Source organism: Octopus bimaculoides, chromosome 7 (genome assembly GCF_046866305.1).
Source record: "Octopus bimaculoides isolate indiv1 chromosome 7, ASM4686630v1, whole genome shotgun sequence".
Lineage (NCBI taxonomy): Eukaryota > Metazoa > Mollusca > Cephalopoda > Octopoda > Octopodidae > Octopus > Octopus bimaculoides.
The window spans coordinates 90,966,885-90,982,952 of NC_142934.1; the positions used below are offsets into that span (position 1 = coordinate 90,966,885).

At 35.1% G+C, this 16,068-nt stretch overlaps 1 protein-coding gene across 19 annotated transcripts in view; it reads left to right on the top strand.

Annotated features, from left to right (window-relative positions):
• LOC106870574 (uncharacterized) overlaps window positions 1–14,997 on the top strand; it is a 152,821-nt gene extending 137,824 nt beyond the window's left edge. For 12 of the 19 annotated variants that reach the window (XM_089355628.1, XM_089355621.1, XM_089355632.1 and 9 more), the window contains 7 exons: window positions 3,724–3,906; window positions 6,035–6,136; window positions 9,148–9,199; window positions 9,428–9,597; window positions 10,780–10,830; window positions 12,171–12,268; window positions 13,688–14,997. In XM_089355628.1, the coding sequence (XP_089211754.1) occupies window positions 3,724–3,906; window positions 6,035–6,136; window positions 9,148–9,199; window positions 9,428–9,597; window positions 10,780–10,830; window positions 12,171–12,268; window positions 13,688–13,754 (723 nt within the window). In that variant the 3' untranslated portion in view covers window positions 13,755–14,997. The remainder of the gene's footprint in view (window positions 1–3,723; window positions 3,907–6,034; window positions 6,137–9,147; window positions 9,200–9,427; window positions 9,598–10,779; window positions 10,831–12,170; window positions 12,269–13,687) is intronic. The other 7 variants (XM_089355625.1, XM_089355636.1, XM_089355626.1 and 4 more) reach the window with 1 other exon arrangement.
• The last annotated feature ends 1,071 nt before the right edge of the window (window positions 14,998–16,068 follow it).

The window sequence follows — 16,068 nt, forward strand, 5'->3', positions numbered from 1 at the left end:
ATTAGCCAAAAGAAACTGCCTTATTTCTATTGCTAGCAATTTGAACTAACTTACAAAATTAAGAATAATTAAAATAGTAACTTAAAACTTTTGTTTAAAGTAATTACAAATTTGATTAGTTTTTATGATAGTGAAATATAAACTTTATTAGAATACATTTGGATGTGTGAAAATGTCCTTGAATCATTTCACTTGATACCTTCTAAAGTTGTATTCAGTTGTCCTTGATATTTATAGCAGAAGATGATATATAATATGGTGATATGATATAACATCATATTGTATGTTATTTTGTAGTATAATATGATGCTGAATTTTATTTGTCTTTCTGTAATTATTTCACATCTGGATGTCATCTTAACATGAAATACATTATCTCTACTACCTTGATGTTTCTGAGGGGAAAATTTAACATTTAATTAATTTTCATTTTAATTGCTTGATTTGATCTTTTCTTTTATACTCTTCAGTATAAACCCATGCCTTTTAACAAATGCGTGCATTTAATCATTTTGGGAAAACTAACACTATTATTATTAAGTAATGTTCGTAGCCACTTCAACATGGCCGTTCCATTCAAATGGACTTTATTACGATTATTTAACCCCAAGAGGACATCTCCTCTAGCTGGTTAACAATGCACAGCTGCATCCGATACATTGCAAGCAATACATCAGATGCAGCTGTGCATCATTAGCCAGCCAGAGATGTTCTCTTGGGGTTAAACAATCACAGTTAAGTCCTTTCGGATGGAACAGCCATGTTGAAGTGACTACAAATACTTGCTGCTACAACTACTGCAATCATTGCTTAGAGAGATTTTAGAACTAGCTTTTCAGCTTGTAATACTATTACTAATAGCAATCTGTGTATCATACCTAATGCAGATATGTCATATAAAGCCTAATTAACTGCAACCTATGCTGGTGCCACATAAAAAGCACCTGTGCTGGTGTTACAAAAAAAAATGTATATATAAATTATTGTTATTATTACATAATCCATGCTGGCACCATATAAAATGCACCCAGTGCACTCTGTAAAGTGGTTGGCATTAGGAAGGGCTTCCAACCATAGAAATCATACCAAAACAGACAATTGGGGTCTGGTGCAGCTCTCCAGCTTATCAGTTCCTGTCAAACCATCCAACCCATACCAGCATGGAAAATGGACATTAAATGATGATGACAACATGTGTATCAATAGAGGACCAAAATTGTCCAGCAGCTGCAGTGAGAATATTAGATGTGCACATCTCTTCCTTCTTTGGTTTTGCCATTTGCAAGTAGCCAGTGGCAACAAGACAAAATCTGTCATGACTGATATAGGAAAACAAACTGTGTTTAATGTTGTTTGCTCTGATGGAGTAAATCTAAAATTGAAGACATCTTAACCATCACCATCTTTTTATTTATTTATTTTCTTTGTTTTAACGAAGATTGTTAAATGGATTTTATAAGAAATTTTACTGCTTTTGCTAACAAGTCAAGCAACTTCATAGATCATTGATGGCAAATCTTTGACATATGCCAGCCATGACCTACAAGATTTTAGGTCAAGCTTGCAATATCGTATGGTAAAACCTTTTCAATTTGCAGAGATCTAAAACTGTAATTCATTTATCAAGATGGCTTGGCAATTTAATTTATAGATTATAAAAATGAAATTCATTTTAACTGGTTTAGTAGCTCTTTATGTAGTCTCTGTAGTTTGTTTTCTTTCTGAAACATTCACAGCATGCTTATTGTTCCACCATTTGCAAACATTTATTGTTATTATTACATAAATTCCTTTATTTTTATTATCATTTTCTATAATAATGATATGCATATCATTATATTGTATACATAAATGTAGAACGGTGCTGGTTTTAGGATTTTGTTCTCAGAGGAACTTCTCTTTTGAAACTTTAGATGTTAAAAACACAGCATACTCTAAATAATGTTAGAGAACCATCAGACACTGGTGTTTCAGCTTCATTTTGATAGGCACTCCTGAGGAACCGAAGTCCTTAGCCAGATCCAAATGACTGAGAATGTCTGTCACTGAAGGGGTGAAATCAAGCTGAAGCACCAGTGTCTGGTGGTCTTCTAACATTATTCAGAGTATGCTAGGTTTTTTAATACATGAAGTCTCTATAGAGAAGTTTCTCTGAGACAGAATCCTACAGCTAAAGCCATTCTACATTTATGTATACATTATATATGATATACACACATTGTTAGTTTAAACCAATGCTGTAACTAGTGTGTATATCGATTTCCTTTATTTTTATCATACATAAATTATATATGTTTATCCTAAGTTAATTTTGCTTTATTTTTTCCTAAATAGTTATTTACTGATTGATTGGAGAAATTTATTTTATTTAAATGTCAAAATCAGATTTGTTTGTCAATGATATCCAACAATTCCAATTATTTTGCCAGATATTTCTTTCAGTTAGATATCAAGTTTGCATTGTTGTAATTATAACTTTGTAAATGTCAGTTGTGTATTTGGATTTGAGATATTGACTGATAAAGTTGTAAAATATTCTACAAAGCTAATAATTCACTCCATTCTTAGTATACGTTATCCTTCAGGTAAGTTTTGGTCAATCACATGAAGAACCATACAGAGTAAGAAATTCTGAAGTTTATTACTTATTCCATCACTACTCAAAGAAATGAACCAGTTTTGTACATCTTTGAGTTATAAATGGTAGAAGAAAAAAAACAAATGAGAAACTTGGAATTGCAACAGAGGAAAACTTTGCTTTTCATTACATTCGTACCAGGGTTATACCTGGAATTATTGGGCCAGTTGGATATGTAACCAACTGCCTCAGTACCAGAATTGAGAAATTAGGGTTCTCAAAACCAGGCAGAAGAATGCTAATTAGATTACAGACACAAGTCATCACTGGAACTATCAAAATATATAAGACTTTCCAAAAGTTTAGGATATAAATACATATACATACCTTGACATGCAACTATACATAAGAGTATACATATGTCGTTGCCAATGCCACTGGACTGGCTCCTGTGCAGGTGGCATGTAATAAAAAACACCTTTTTGAGCGTGGCCGTTGCCAGTACCGTGTGACTGGCACTCGTGCTGGTGGCATGTAAAAGCACCCACTACACTCTCAGAGTGGTTGGTGTTAGGAATGGCATCCAGCTGTAGAAACTTTGCCAGATCAGATTGGAGCCTGGTGCAGCCTCCTGGCTTGCTAGTCCTCAATGAAATCGTCCAACCCATGCCAGCATGGAAAATGGACGTTAAACGATGATGAAAATGAAACCTACAGACCTGAACGTGCACTGGCCCCAAACACTTATACATATACACACACACACATATGCAAGTACTCTGTTGTGGAAATTCCAATGACGAAGCCTTGAATCTAGGTTAGAAACCAGCTTTTTCTTTTATTTTTTTCTTGCAGTTGGTAAGAAATGGAAATAAAACTAAAGACCACACAACACGTACACACGTGTGTTGTGATTTAAGTGTATCTTGTCGATCTGATACATTTGCAGCATCACAGCTGCTTTAAATTAGTCATGTGCTCTGTTGTATGTTTTGTCTGTGTTCTCTTACAACAATTTGAAAAATATAAACAAACATAGAAGGGATGTGTAGTGTTTGATGTATAGAGCTTATGTAATAATAATAATAATAATAATAATAATAATGATATATTGTAAAATCCGTTTTGTTTGTTTCTTTGTACAGGCAGAACAATCTCCACCACCAACTCTCCCCAAATATGGCATGGATGACAGTGTAATCATACCTAATTTAGATGGTGTTGTCCGACGTCGAAATATTCGCAAATCCAACACAGTTGCTTACAGAGCTGACCGACCAAGCAAGTGGAAACGAGCTTCTATAAACGGACATATTTACAATTATGATGTGAGATTCAGTTTTCCTTTCCTAGAAATTTCATTTTATGCACTCAGTAAAGAAATCAAAATATCAACACTTAGTCAACAAAGCCCTTATCAAGGGCTGGCATGTGGGCCCCATTCCTCATTGAAGTTGGCTGTTGTGGCCCTCCATCTTTGTCAGTACCCTATTTCCTGCAGAAGATAGTTCTGCAACTCAGACAACTGAAGAAAATCCTCAAGGAAATGGGTGCAGCAGATGGAACTAGCTCAAGACAGCTAGGGTTGATAAGGGACTACAAGTAGAACCCATCCGTGGGTAAAGACTAGCTCAGTCCCTGTTGCCCTACTCAGGTAGCGCATACAGGCCAAGGGGCAAAACACTTGTGACTCTGAGGTACCTACTGATGATATGGAAGGGCTTCCAGCTTTGCAATGGATTTAGAAGAGCTTGCAAAACCTCTGAGCAACTCCTGCAGTTTCTGTGTTGGGCAAAGCATCACCTAAATTCCTTTCGGTACCAACCTGCCTGAGACTGCCCTTTTGATGCAAACTTCATAGTTTAAAATGCATCAACTTAAAATATTCATCAAAATTCCATGTTCATTTATGTTCCAAACACCAGCTTAATAATGACATAAATGACTAGATTATTTTATTAAACTCTTCCTTATTTTCAAAACTAATTGAAATCAAGCTGATGGTAACAAAAGGGTTAAATTCCTTTCTTGTGTATATTTTCTTTCTTCACTATTTTTTCACCTTCTTCTGAAAATTCAAAAGAAATATTGTTGACAACATCATTATGCTTTTATTTTTTTCTTTATTTTATTCAGTCATTGGACTGCAGCCATGCTGGAGCATCAGCTTTTAAGGGAATAAATTGACCCCAGTACTTACTTTTTAAGCCTGGTGCTTATTCTATTGGTCTTTTTTTTGCCAAACTACTAATTTATGGGGACATAAACAATAAAAAAGAAACCTGAGTTGGCAAATGGTGTCGGTTGACAGACACACAGATGGTCTTCCATACAGTTTCCCTCTGTCACTCACAAGGCATTGGTCAATCTTTGGCTATAATAGAAGACACTTGCCCTCAGTGCTGTACAGCGGGACTGAACCTGAAACCACATGGTAACAAAGCAAGCTTCTTAACCATGAAGCCATATCCGCACTTCATTATTTCTTCACTTGTTTACTTTTGTGCCAGCGTTGTAGAATGGTAGAAGGTGGCAAATCAATTCTGCAATGCAGGTTTAATTCCTGGTTTGAGGAATCCTGTGTATCATTGATTTCTGTTGAAAGTCAATAACTTGGAGAGTGTTGTGTGGACTTAGAGAGCAATCTAACTTACAGCACTACGCATGGAGGTAAAGTCTTTTAGTCTTGATGTAATGACCCATTAAGAGACGTGTGGTGTTCACAGTGGAGCAAATAAGCCGCATTGCACTGTTTACTTGCATTCCTTTACATTCTGAGTTCAAATCCCTGCCAAGTTAACAGTCCTTTACATTCCTCAGGAGTCGATAAAATAAAATCCAAACAACTACTGGGGTTGATGTCATCAACTATACCATTACTTCAAAATATGTGACTCTTTTGCCTTATATTGGAAATCATGCAGTGCTCCAGCATGGCCACAGCTTCTGGCTGAAACCAATAATAGTATTTGTACCCCAGCGTCACTTTGATTACATGTGCTGCTCTTCTCACTCAATAATAATAAAGACTAATGTGTATGTATATTTGATTAATAAATATAAACAGTAAATATACCCCCACCCACCCCTCACCCCATCACCAAAAAAACCCCACAGTACTAGCTGTTCTTGATGTAAATCCTTTGTTATAATTCATAGCTTTTTAAAAAAAAATTATTCATATTTGATCTACACATATCAATGTGTGTGTGTGTGTGTGTGTGTGTGTGTGTGTGTGTCAGGATAGCAACCTCATTATAAATATTCTATTATCTATTGCTGATTGCTATAGTTATGAATTACTAGTAAGGAAAGAACAAAATGCCTTTCATTGGCCTCAAGTCAGTTCCCCCCCTTTACACTGTTATTGATCTTGTGTGATTTCTGTTAAGTTAGTAGAAGCCATGTCATGATTATGTGTCTTTTTTTTTTTTTCTCTCTTTCTCTTTCTACTAGACTCGTGTTTTCACTCCAGTGATTGGCAGCTGTACTAGTGTTACAGTAAACAGCACAATGACTGTACCACTGGTTATAAAAACATTGCTTGAGAAATTCAAGGTTAGTATCACCCCCCCCCCCTCTCTTTCTCTCTCTTGCTCTCTCTTTATCTCTCTCACTCTCTCTCTCTTACTAACTTGGACAACTGATTAAATCAAACCAATTTTAAAACTACTAGAAATAATAGCCAAATCTTTCCCAAATCAAAATCTACTCATTTAAAGAAGGACATTTAGTGCAATATTAAGGTTGTTAAATAGTTATTGATGAATAGCAGCATTTGGTGTACTGTGTATTATGTTCATAATGACCAAACTCATATTGGTATTAGTTCTCATACATTTTTATTAACCTCGAACATTTGCCTTTATATATATATATATGTATACAGCAGAAGAAGAAGACCCATCAAACCAAGCAAAATCGCAGTCATGGCAGGTACCGGTGTCATGTAAAATGGCACCTGTGCTGGTGGCACGTAAGAGCACCCATTACACTCTGTAAAGTGGTTGGTGTCAGGAAGGGCATCCAGCCATAGAAAACCATACCAAATCAGACTGGAATCTGGTGCGACCTACCAGCTTGCCAGAACAGTCAAACTGTCCAATCCATGCCAGCATGGACAATGGACATTAAATGATGATGATGATGATAGCAGTTGATGAAATAGAACAGTATTCAAGAGATATCAGATGGAATAAGTACAAGTTTTCACAACATGTTAAATAGTAATATGAAGACAATTCATTTGTTATTGGAACAACATATGTAGAAGGAATGAGGATGCCTTGTCAACATGCTGACTGGCATAGCTTCAAGCAGCATCTCAGTTTGTTGAAAGATGACATAGAAAAGGATGAGTGACCATCCCACAGAGTTGAGCAGCAAAGTTCCATTTTGACTTCTGGAGGGTTCTACTTAGGGTGGAAATTACTAGCTTTTTATAACTTTAAGTCAATCTTCTGGAACCCTCAACAGAATTATTTGGTAGGAAAATTCACACACTTTTTTTGAACTTCATGTAAGCATTTATGCTTTATTTAAAAAGATATTTAATTTCAGGTTCTAAACTAGAATTCTTAGTGAGATTTTTTTCAAATTTTGGTAGAACCCATCCTACAGACTCATTGGCCAGTGTGGTTCTATATACCACTGTCTGGAAAAGGAGGCAGGATTATCAAAGGCTTGTTTAATCAGGGATGCTTGAGGTGGGGGTGAAACAACAACAGCAATTTGGTTTAAAAGGGTTTGTTATAAGTAGAAAAATTTCACTTAAGCAAAAAAAAAAAAATGTATCCCTTCACAAGTGAATTTGTAGCCCATCTTTTGGATCAATTGCTACTAGTTCTGATATTTATTCCTCATTTGTAGGTTAACTGAAGTATGCCAAATAAAGGGTCCTACTCAGACACAGATTCAACAAAATATCTTCAGTGAATTTACATTCTGAAAGCACTGGGTAAACCAATGCTTGACCAACAACCACCATTTTCCCCTCCACATCTTCAATAAATTGGGTTTCTATTCAGAGAATAAACTGGGTCTGATCTGTAATTCATGAAGGCTCCCTATTTTGTTTTCAAATGAAACCTGTCAAACTAAACCTGTTTAGATACCTGAACATCTTAAGCAGATGAGGTGAATGGTGGAAAGAGAGAGAGGGTGGGAGGGCAGGTGAGTGAGAAAGACAAGACAAGCTAGACTAATTACTTTTAGAAACAAGCTAACACTGGTTCTGATTCTTTTTTTTGTTTTTAACCATGAATAACTAGATTGGCAAGCACAATATTAATTTATTAATATAGTGTTTGCCAATCTAGTCATTTGCTAGTTAGTCAACACAAACCTGAATCTTCTAACAGACTCCATCACTTTTTTTTTTTTTTTTAATTTCATTCCTGTTTTCCAATGTTTGTATTTACATTCAGTAGACACAGGCAGCCATTGGTTGATGGTTGTCTTTTAGCTGTCTCTTGCTGAACATTCATTTGTCAAAGTGATGAGAGACCACCACCACGAGTAGAAGTGTATATATATAAATATACAGTTGACATTGGTCAATATTGACTGTTCCCCCTCCTTTCTCTCACATTTCTCTGTTTCTTTATCTAACATCTTTACCAAACTCCTTACTTCACCTTTGTTTTACCAATTATCACATTTCAAGTAAGGGTTTATACAAAAATTAGAATTAAGGTTTTTATAATGTTGTTGTTTAGCTCCCAGATCAGTGCCTGATTTACCAGGCCCATACTCTAAGAAATGGCAACCATGACCACCACCACTTTCTTATATATATATATATATATATATATATATATATATATATATATAATTGCTCTACCTTAAAAATTTATCCAGCTGTAGAAACTCTGCCAGATCAGATTGGAGCCTGGTGCAGCCATCCGGTTCACCAGTCCTCAGTCAAATCATCCAACCCATGCTAGCATGGGAAGCGGACGTTAAACAATGATGATGATGATAATGGCATGTAAAGAGCACCATCTGAATGTGGTCGATGCCCCCCGCCCCAACTGGCTCCTATGCCGGTGGCACGTATAAAGCACCATCTGAATGTGGCCGATGCCAGTGCCGCCTGACGAGCTCCCATGTAAAAAGTACCATGTAAAAAGCACCCACTACAGTCTCGGAGTGATTGGCGTTAGGAAGGGCATCCGGCTGTAGAAACATTGCCAGATCAGATTGGAGCCTGGTGCCACCTCTTGGCTTGCCAGTCCCCAGTCAAACCGTCCAACCCATGCCAGCATGGAATATGGACTTTAAACGATGATGATGATATATAAAGTTAATAGTGTGTATTTTGAGACAGACTTGTTTGCAATTTCTAGCTAGCCAAGAAACTACATAGAAGCTTCCTCATTGGTTTATATAATGATGTTGGGTAATCTAGAGAGTTATTAACTCACTCAACTGACTTCATTTATAATGGTTATTAGAGTAGCTAATAGTTATCTTTAGATACTTAGAAGTAAGGAGAACTGTAGTACTAGCTATTCTAATAGCGACCTAATAGCTTCTGTTTTCTATTATTACGTTATTGTCTTTTATAGGTGGAGAATGATGCTGATGAATTTTCTCTATATGTAGTCACGGAAGCTGAAGGTGAGTGCAGCTGGTTGATATCAAACCATCTTGTTTAAATTAATGTTTATACAATGAAACTTGTTAATATAATGACTGTTATTTCCAGTTCAATGTTAATTTAAAGAACAATTTAATTACCTTTACTCTCCAAAACTAAAACGTGTAATTTTGTGCTAATAGACTGTTTCTTGTAATTTTATCCTTTTTATTTTTTATGAAATAAAATCCCTTTTTTTCTTTCCATAGGGGAAAGGGAAATCGGAATTGATGAGATCCCTCTGGAAGTACGTCTGAGACTGGGTGCTGATGAAACAAATGCCAAAATCTTTATACGGGAGAAAGATTATGTGAGCTCAGTTGTCGTTCCTGAAGAAGTGGAACCAATCGAAGAGAAGACCTGTTATTTACCAACTGAAGTAAGTGTTCAATGTCTTTGTGTGTGCATAATCCATAAGTGATTGATTTCACATCCTTCACTGCTACTATAGCGAGTGGTGCAGCATTCTTACATGGCACCCATTTCTTCTTACATAGATTCTGAGTTAAGCAGCAGCTTCCCCTTTTCTCGTTGGTCTCCATTCAATCTGGCTATGTTCAAACATGTCTGCCATCACTGTGCAGCATCTTGGGCTAGGGTCTTCTGCTCTAGCCTCAGGCTGACCAATACTCTGTGAGTTTGGTTGGCAGAAACTGAAAAGCCTGAGGTCTGTCTGTTTCTGTCTCCTTGTCATGACAGCAAACAAACATCACCATCACACGAGTTGCTTATTATAACCTCCTGTGAAGACTGTAGAAAAACTGATTCACCGAATCCTATCTAATTCATGCAATTATCTAAAGGTAGACAGTAAAGCAATGATGATGGCAGTGATTGTGGTAAAGATGGCTGCAGTGTTGTTAGAAAATACTTGAGCATGGAATGCTTATAAAGACTTCCTATCTAGGAGAGAGTAGTAATAACACTGGAAGAAGCTGTAACTGGGGAGAAAGATGTCTTTAGTTCAATTACAGATTATATCTCTTCTGTTGCTGATATGATAATAATTTAGACATCTTGTAATTGTGCTTCAAATTTGAATGGCTTAGCAATATGAAGGACATCCAGATCTCAGAGCAGTTGAGCCAATAAACCTCGCTCCATGCAAGCATGAAAAGAAATAGAGGCAAACCACAAGACTTGGAGTTGTGGTATCCCTGTAAATTTTACACCTTTTAAATCATCATCATCATCATCATCATCATCATTTAACATCCATTTTCCCTGCTGGCATGGGTTGGACAGGAGCTGCACCCAATTCCATAGTTTGTTTTGGCATAGTTTCTACAGCTGGATACCTTTCCTAAACCTTTTTTAAATTCTATTCAGACAACTATCAATTTATTTAGTTTTTAAAAAGTTACAATATTTGGGAAATTCTCTTGTATTTATTTTATTATTTTTTTTTTCCCCGCTTCCCATTCAGAGATTGTGTAGAAACACTGTGTTAGAGATTTCTCCATTCTGAAAAGCTGTGCTGCATAAATACTGTCATTGAAATAAAAAAAAAAGATGTTTTGTTAAATGCCATGTTGTCTTTCTTTTTTTTTTTGTTCATTAGGCCCAGCGTACCTTGGAAGCTGTAACTAAAGGATCTTTTGAAATGAATATCGTTAGTAAACTGAGCAATTTTATTCTGCAATGCTCTAATCTTGGTTTCGGTTACTTATAGCCTTAGAATATCTTTCTGCACCAAGGCATAGCTATCAAAGTTTTGTTTCCATTAGAGTGGTTTATAACATATTATCCTAACAATATTCAGTTCTTTTTCTAACTTGCTAATATCTTTTCCTCCTTCACAATTTCTGGTTCTTTAAACCACTCTAAGGTAAACAGCTGCTTGGTGCTGTCTTGTTATTTTTTTTTTTTTACCTGTTCTAGCTTAGAAATAAAGCAAATCAGAAGAAAAAAAAAAAAGAAAAGCTTTTTTAATTTCCTCTGGTCTGAAGCTATCAAAACAAGAATGTCTTTCTGATCACTTCATATATTTCTGTTCCCTTTTCATTGAAATAGATATTTTGCTATTGTTACAAGTTTACTATTTTCCCTCCTAATCTGACACAGTTAATGCCTTTACATTCCCCATCTATTAGAAATAGTCAATGACATTCTTGTTTTGATTTCATATTCTCAATAATAGCTTCTCATAAATTGCTTTCCTAATAACTACCTATTCCTATGTTTTCTGTAAGATAGTTATCTGAAACTAATCTTAATCTCCTTCAAATCTAAAAATCTGGCTCTTAATTTTCACTAATAACTACAAGCAAACTTCTTCAATACTTCCAGTTATTAACTATGAACAGTTAAAGCTCTGACTAATCTCATTCTCTTACAATTGGTTCTAAGTACTTTGGTTTTCATTCTGTATATAATAATCAAACTATTCAAATATATAAGAGCATGTTAACAGACTGTGCATGTATCTCTCTCTCTTATCTAGCTGTCTTTGTTATTGTTTCAAACTAAAGAGGGTGAAAACATGTACAACATAGTTTGATTTCTTCAACATTCCAATTTGATTACATTTTTGTAGATTATAATATTGTACTCTTAGGTTAATTAAATAAAATATTTGATAGTTTGTCATAAACCAGAGAATAACACTTTTTCCATAATAAAGGCGTTATGGTATTTTTGTTACCCAAATTGTTAATAATAGAGCATTGTTAATTTTTAGAATTGGTTCCTTTGTCAGCTTGACTTGCTATTAATATTCTCAAAATATACTTTACCATTTTAGCATAATAAACATGTGCTGCAATCATTTACTACAGTTACAGGAATAATTATCACCAGAATGTTTGTTTTTTTTTTTTTTTTTTGTTACTGCAGTATTAATGTTAATTGGGGTTTTTTATGTTGTTTTTAATATAGATCTCAGTGAAGAGGTGACTTTTTATTATTTTTGATTTTAAGCATATTTTGTGGTTTTTTTCTTTTTTTTTAAAGGTAGAGCAATTAATAGCCTTACCTGAAGCTGTATTAAAAGGTTTATTACAGAAATTTTTTGATGATGAAGAAAAAGATGTAGAGAAAATCAAGGATAAGTAAGTATTTGATTACTTGTTAATTAAGTTAAAACAGGTTTAAATGATAAAGGATTTATGTTTTAACGTGCCAGATCTGACCTTTCACATCTACCTTACAATGTCATTCTAAAAATAATCACATCAAAATCCCAAAGCTATAAAACGATGCATGATTAATTGAAAACAATGTGAATAAATAAGCATTACATTTGACCGAATAATACAATGAAACTTGTTAATATAATGACTGTTATTTATACATTGTTGAAATAACTTTTTAAAGTTGGAAACCCTTTACATTATAAAACTATTTGTTATAAATGGGAAAACAATTCATCAGTCAGGGGAAGCCGAAAGCAAGGAAAGTTTTCTTTTGAATGATATTTACAGAACAAAATATTATAAACTAGTTTTGGAGACTGCCTAGTTAACAAGGTGCTAGTGAAAACTATATTTTGAGGGTTCCAAGTTCAAATTCTCTTGGAACCAACTTAGCAATCTCCTGCATCATCAGTTTATGTTTTCCATACTTGTATGAGTTGTGATTATAATAAAATTGTCTCAATTCATTCATCAAAAAATATGAGGACACCCTATACAAGAAATCAATAAGGAATTACTCTTAAAAGGGTTTTGTTAGGATTGTGGCATAAATGAGTCTTAAAATGTGCAACAACACTAAACACTATTTTGTGTTTGAAAATTTCTTGTTAAAAATTTCAAGTTTATATTTTGTTTGTTATAAAGCACTCATGGTTGCTCTAAGATGCATCATCTGTGATGTTTCTGAAGGTTTTAGGGGGTTTTGTGTTGTTCAATATCAGATTCCCTTACCTAGCTGATTATGTCCCAGCTTGCATCCTAATAACAAGAAACCAGTGGTCTACTCTCTTTATCCAAAGCTATTTTAACCACCTTTTCTGCAATTTCAGTGATAGAATTCCTCCACCCACCCCCACCCCCCACCTTGTTGCTGCACCAATAAGTCCAATCCTAGTCAGAACTTTGCAGAATGAACATCCCTCAAAACCCCAGCAATCTGTTTCAGTTGCCTTGCACCGTTCTTGCCAGTTCTGGTTTCTGCATTAAGAAAATAATAATTTCTATTAAACTAACTGACAGGGCAGCACTTTATGCCTTTGTTCCAAAATATACAGTGTGTAGTGTTTGATTAGCTCTCATCATATATTTTAAAGATGATTTGGATATCATTAGGAAAATAGTCTATCTCAACCTTTGCTAGTTGCCTAAGTAGTGAGACAGCAAATAAGAGAGAGAAAGAAGAGATGATTTTCGCTGTTGTTATGTTTAGGTTTTTCAACAAGAAATATCTATTGAGCTCTTCTGAACAAGTGATGCTAAGATTATCCTACAATGTCTGTTTCAATTGCTGTAATGGAAACCTTTCTGTAATTTACTTTTCTTTATTTCTTCTAGGTACATAAAGGCACGGACTGTGATAAAAAATTATCTAGCTGATATCAAACCCGTTTCTGAACTATAAAACCTCTTGTTTTGTCTTCCTGTGGCTGTTACAAAGAAATGCCCCATGCATCTATCTTTTGGTCATTTCTCACATCTACCATAACATCCAGTGCTGACTCAGGCAAAGCAATGTCTTGTTCAAGACATTGCCTAAACAATAATTGGTTGTGAAATCTATATTAAAAAGATGCAGCAGCTGCAACTAATTGCAATCTCCTGTTAAAAAAAGACAACAAATGACTGTGATCAAGGTAAAATATTCACAAGGTATCCATTAAGATCCAAGCCTCTTAAATCTCTGCCTTATTACATAAAAAATCCAAACTTCAATTAGGAGCAGTAAATAAGGTAGACTTGTTGAAGGTAAACTGCTGAGATGTTTGTCTATAAAAACATTTATGTTAAAGAACTCATTAGAGCATTGACTCATTGACTTAATTAATTGCTCACTGAAATGAAATTTGTCTTGATTTGCTGAAAATTTTCAATTACATTTTCATTTCATTATAAAGCACATCATCTCAATATTCTACACACAAGTGACATAGATATCCAATATCTATCATATTATTCAATATTTAAAAAAAAAACAATTTCTTTTTCTCTTGCACAATCATAACAAACAGAATGGGCCAGGTTTCTTCCCATCATTAACATCTCACACAGCCTTTTCTCATTTTTAAAGAGAAAGTGTTCCTTAGGCAAATATAAAATTCAAATGCCAATAAAATTCAGTATTTCAAACAGATGAATAACATAACACAATGCCTCTGTCTCTTGTTCATAATACTAGCACTTATTTCTTGGAAAACCACCCTATCCTTCTGAACAGTGTTTCTTTTGACCTACACCTCTAAGCTCAAACCTCAAATCACATCATATTTCTGAAGTCAACAATTTTTTCTCCACTAACCATAATCTGTTTTTTTGTTTTTTTAAATAACTCTAACATATTTGAACTGCTAATAGTGAAATTGGTCTTATTCTACATTGGACTGTGTCGACTATCTGAGCCCAAACACTCTAGGAATATAACTCATTTTAATGGATTACAATGAAATTCAAGAGGTTTACCTTGTTCTCTGAGGCAAAGGATTCAAAGGGACTGCAACCCCCACTACCCCCCAAAAAACTGATCTTTTTTTTTCATCTGGCTGGGAGAAATATTTTGTTGAACTAATCTATCAGCCGACCATCTTTAAAAAAAAAAACTTTTTAAATGACAATATCAAATCCCTCCCTAAAATAAATGTAGAAATCCAGTCATGAGTTGTTTTTCTAATACATTTATTTTTTTTTTTTTTGCTGTATCTAAGTACTTCTCTCATCATCTTTGTTTAAATATTCATTTCTCTATGCTTGCATGTGTTGGATGCAGTTTATTGGGGCTGATTTTCTACGGCAAGATACCTTTCCATGTAAGGTTATATTTCTCCATACCCAAACATCATCTCACAGGATACTGGAAATAATTGACACTTACTCTTTTACTTGTTTCAGTCATTTGACTGTGGCCATGCTGGAGCACTGCCTTTATAGTCGAGCAAATCGACCCCAGAGCTTATTCTTTGTAAGCCTAGTACTTATTCTATTGGTCTCTTTTACCGAACCGCTAAGTTACGGGGATGCAAACACACCAGCATCGGTTGTCAAGCAATGCTGGGGGTACAAACATATACACACACATACATATATATATATATATATATATATATATATACACATATATACGACAGGCTTTTTCCAGTTTACATCTACCAAATCTACTCACAAGGTTTTGGTCGACCCGAGGCTATAGTAGAAGACACTTGCCCAAGGTGCCACGCAGTGGGACTGAACACGGGACCATGTAGTTGGTAAGCAAGCTACTTACCACACAGCCACTCCTGCACCTATTGTTCACTATTGTTAGCATCGTGTAAAATGGTGGCAGGATCGTTAGCATGCCAGGCGAAATGCTTAGCGGTATTTTGTCTGTTGTTACATTCTGAGTTCAAATTCTACTGGCGTCTACTTTGCCTTTCTTCCTTTCGGGGTCGATTAAATAAGTACCAGTTACGCACTGAGGTCGATGTAATCGATTTAATCCCTTCCCCAAATTTGAGGCCTTGTCCTTTCCAGTAGAAAGGATTATCATGTAATGTCAAGACAAGGAGACACAAACTTATACACTGGATTTCTTTCAGTTTCCTTCTACCAGTTCCCCTTGCAAGGCTATGATAGAAGGCACTTGCTCAAGGTGCCATGCAATGGGAGTGAACCCAGAACCATATGGTTGAGAAACAAGCTTCTTACCACACAGCCATGCCTGCACTTTTTTTTGTTTTTTAGGT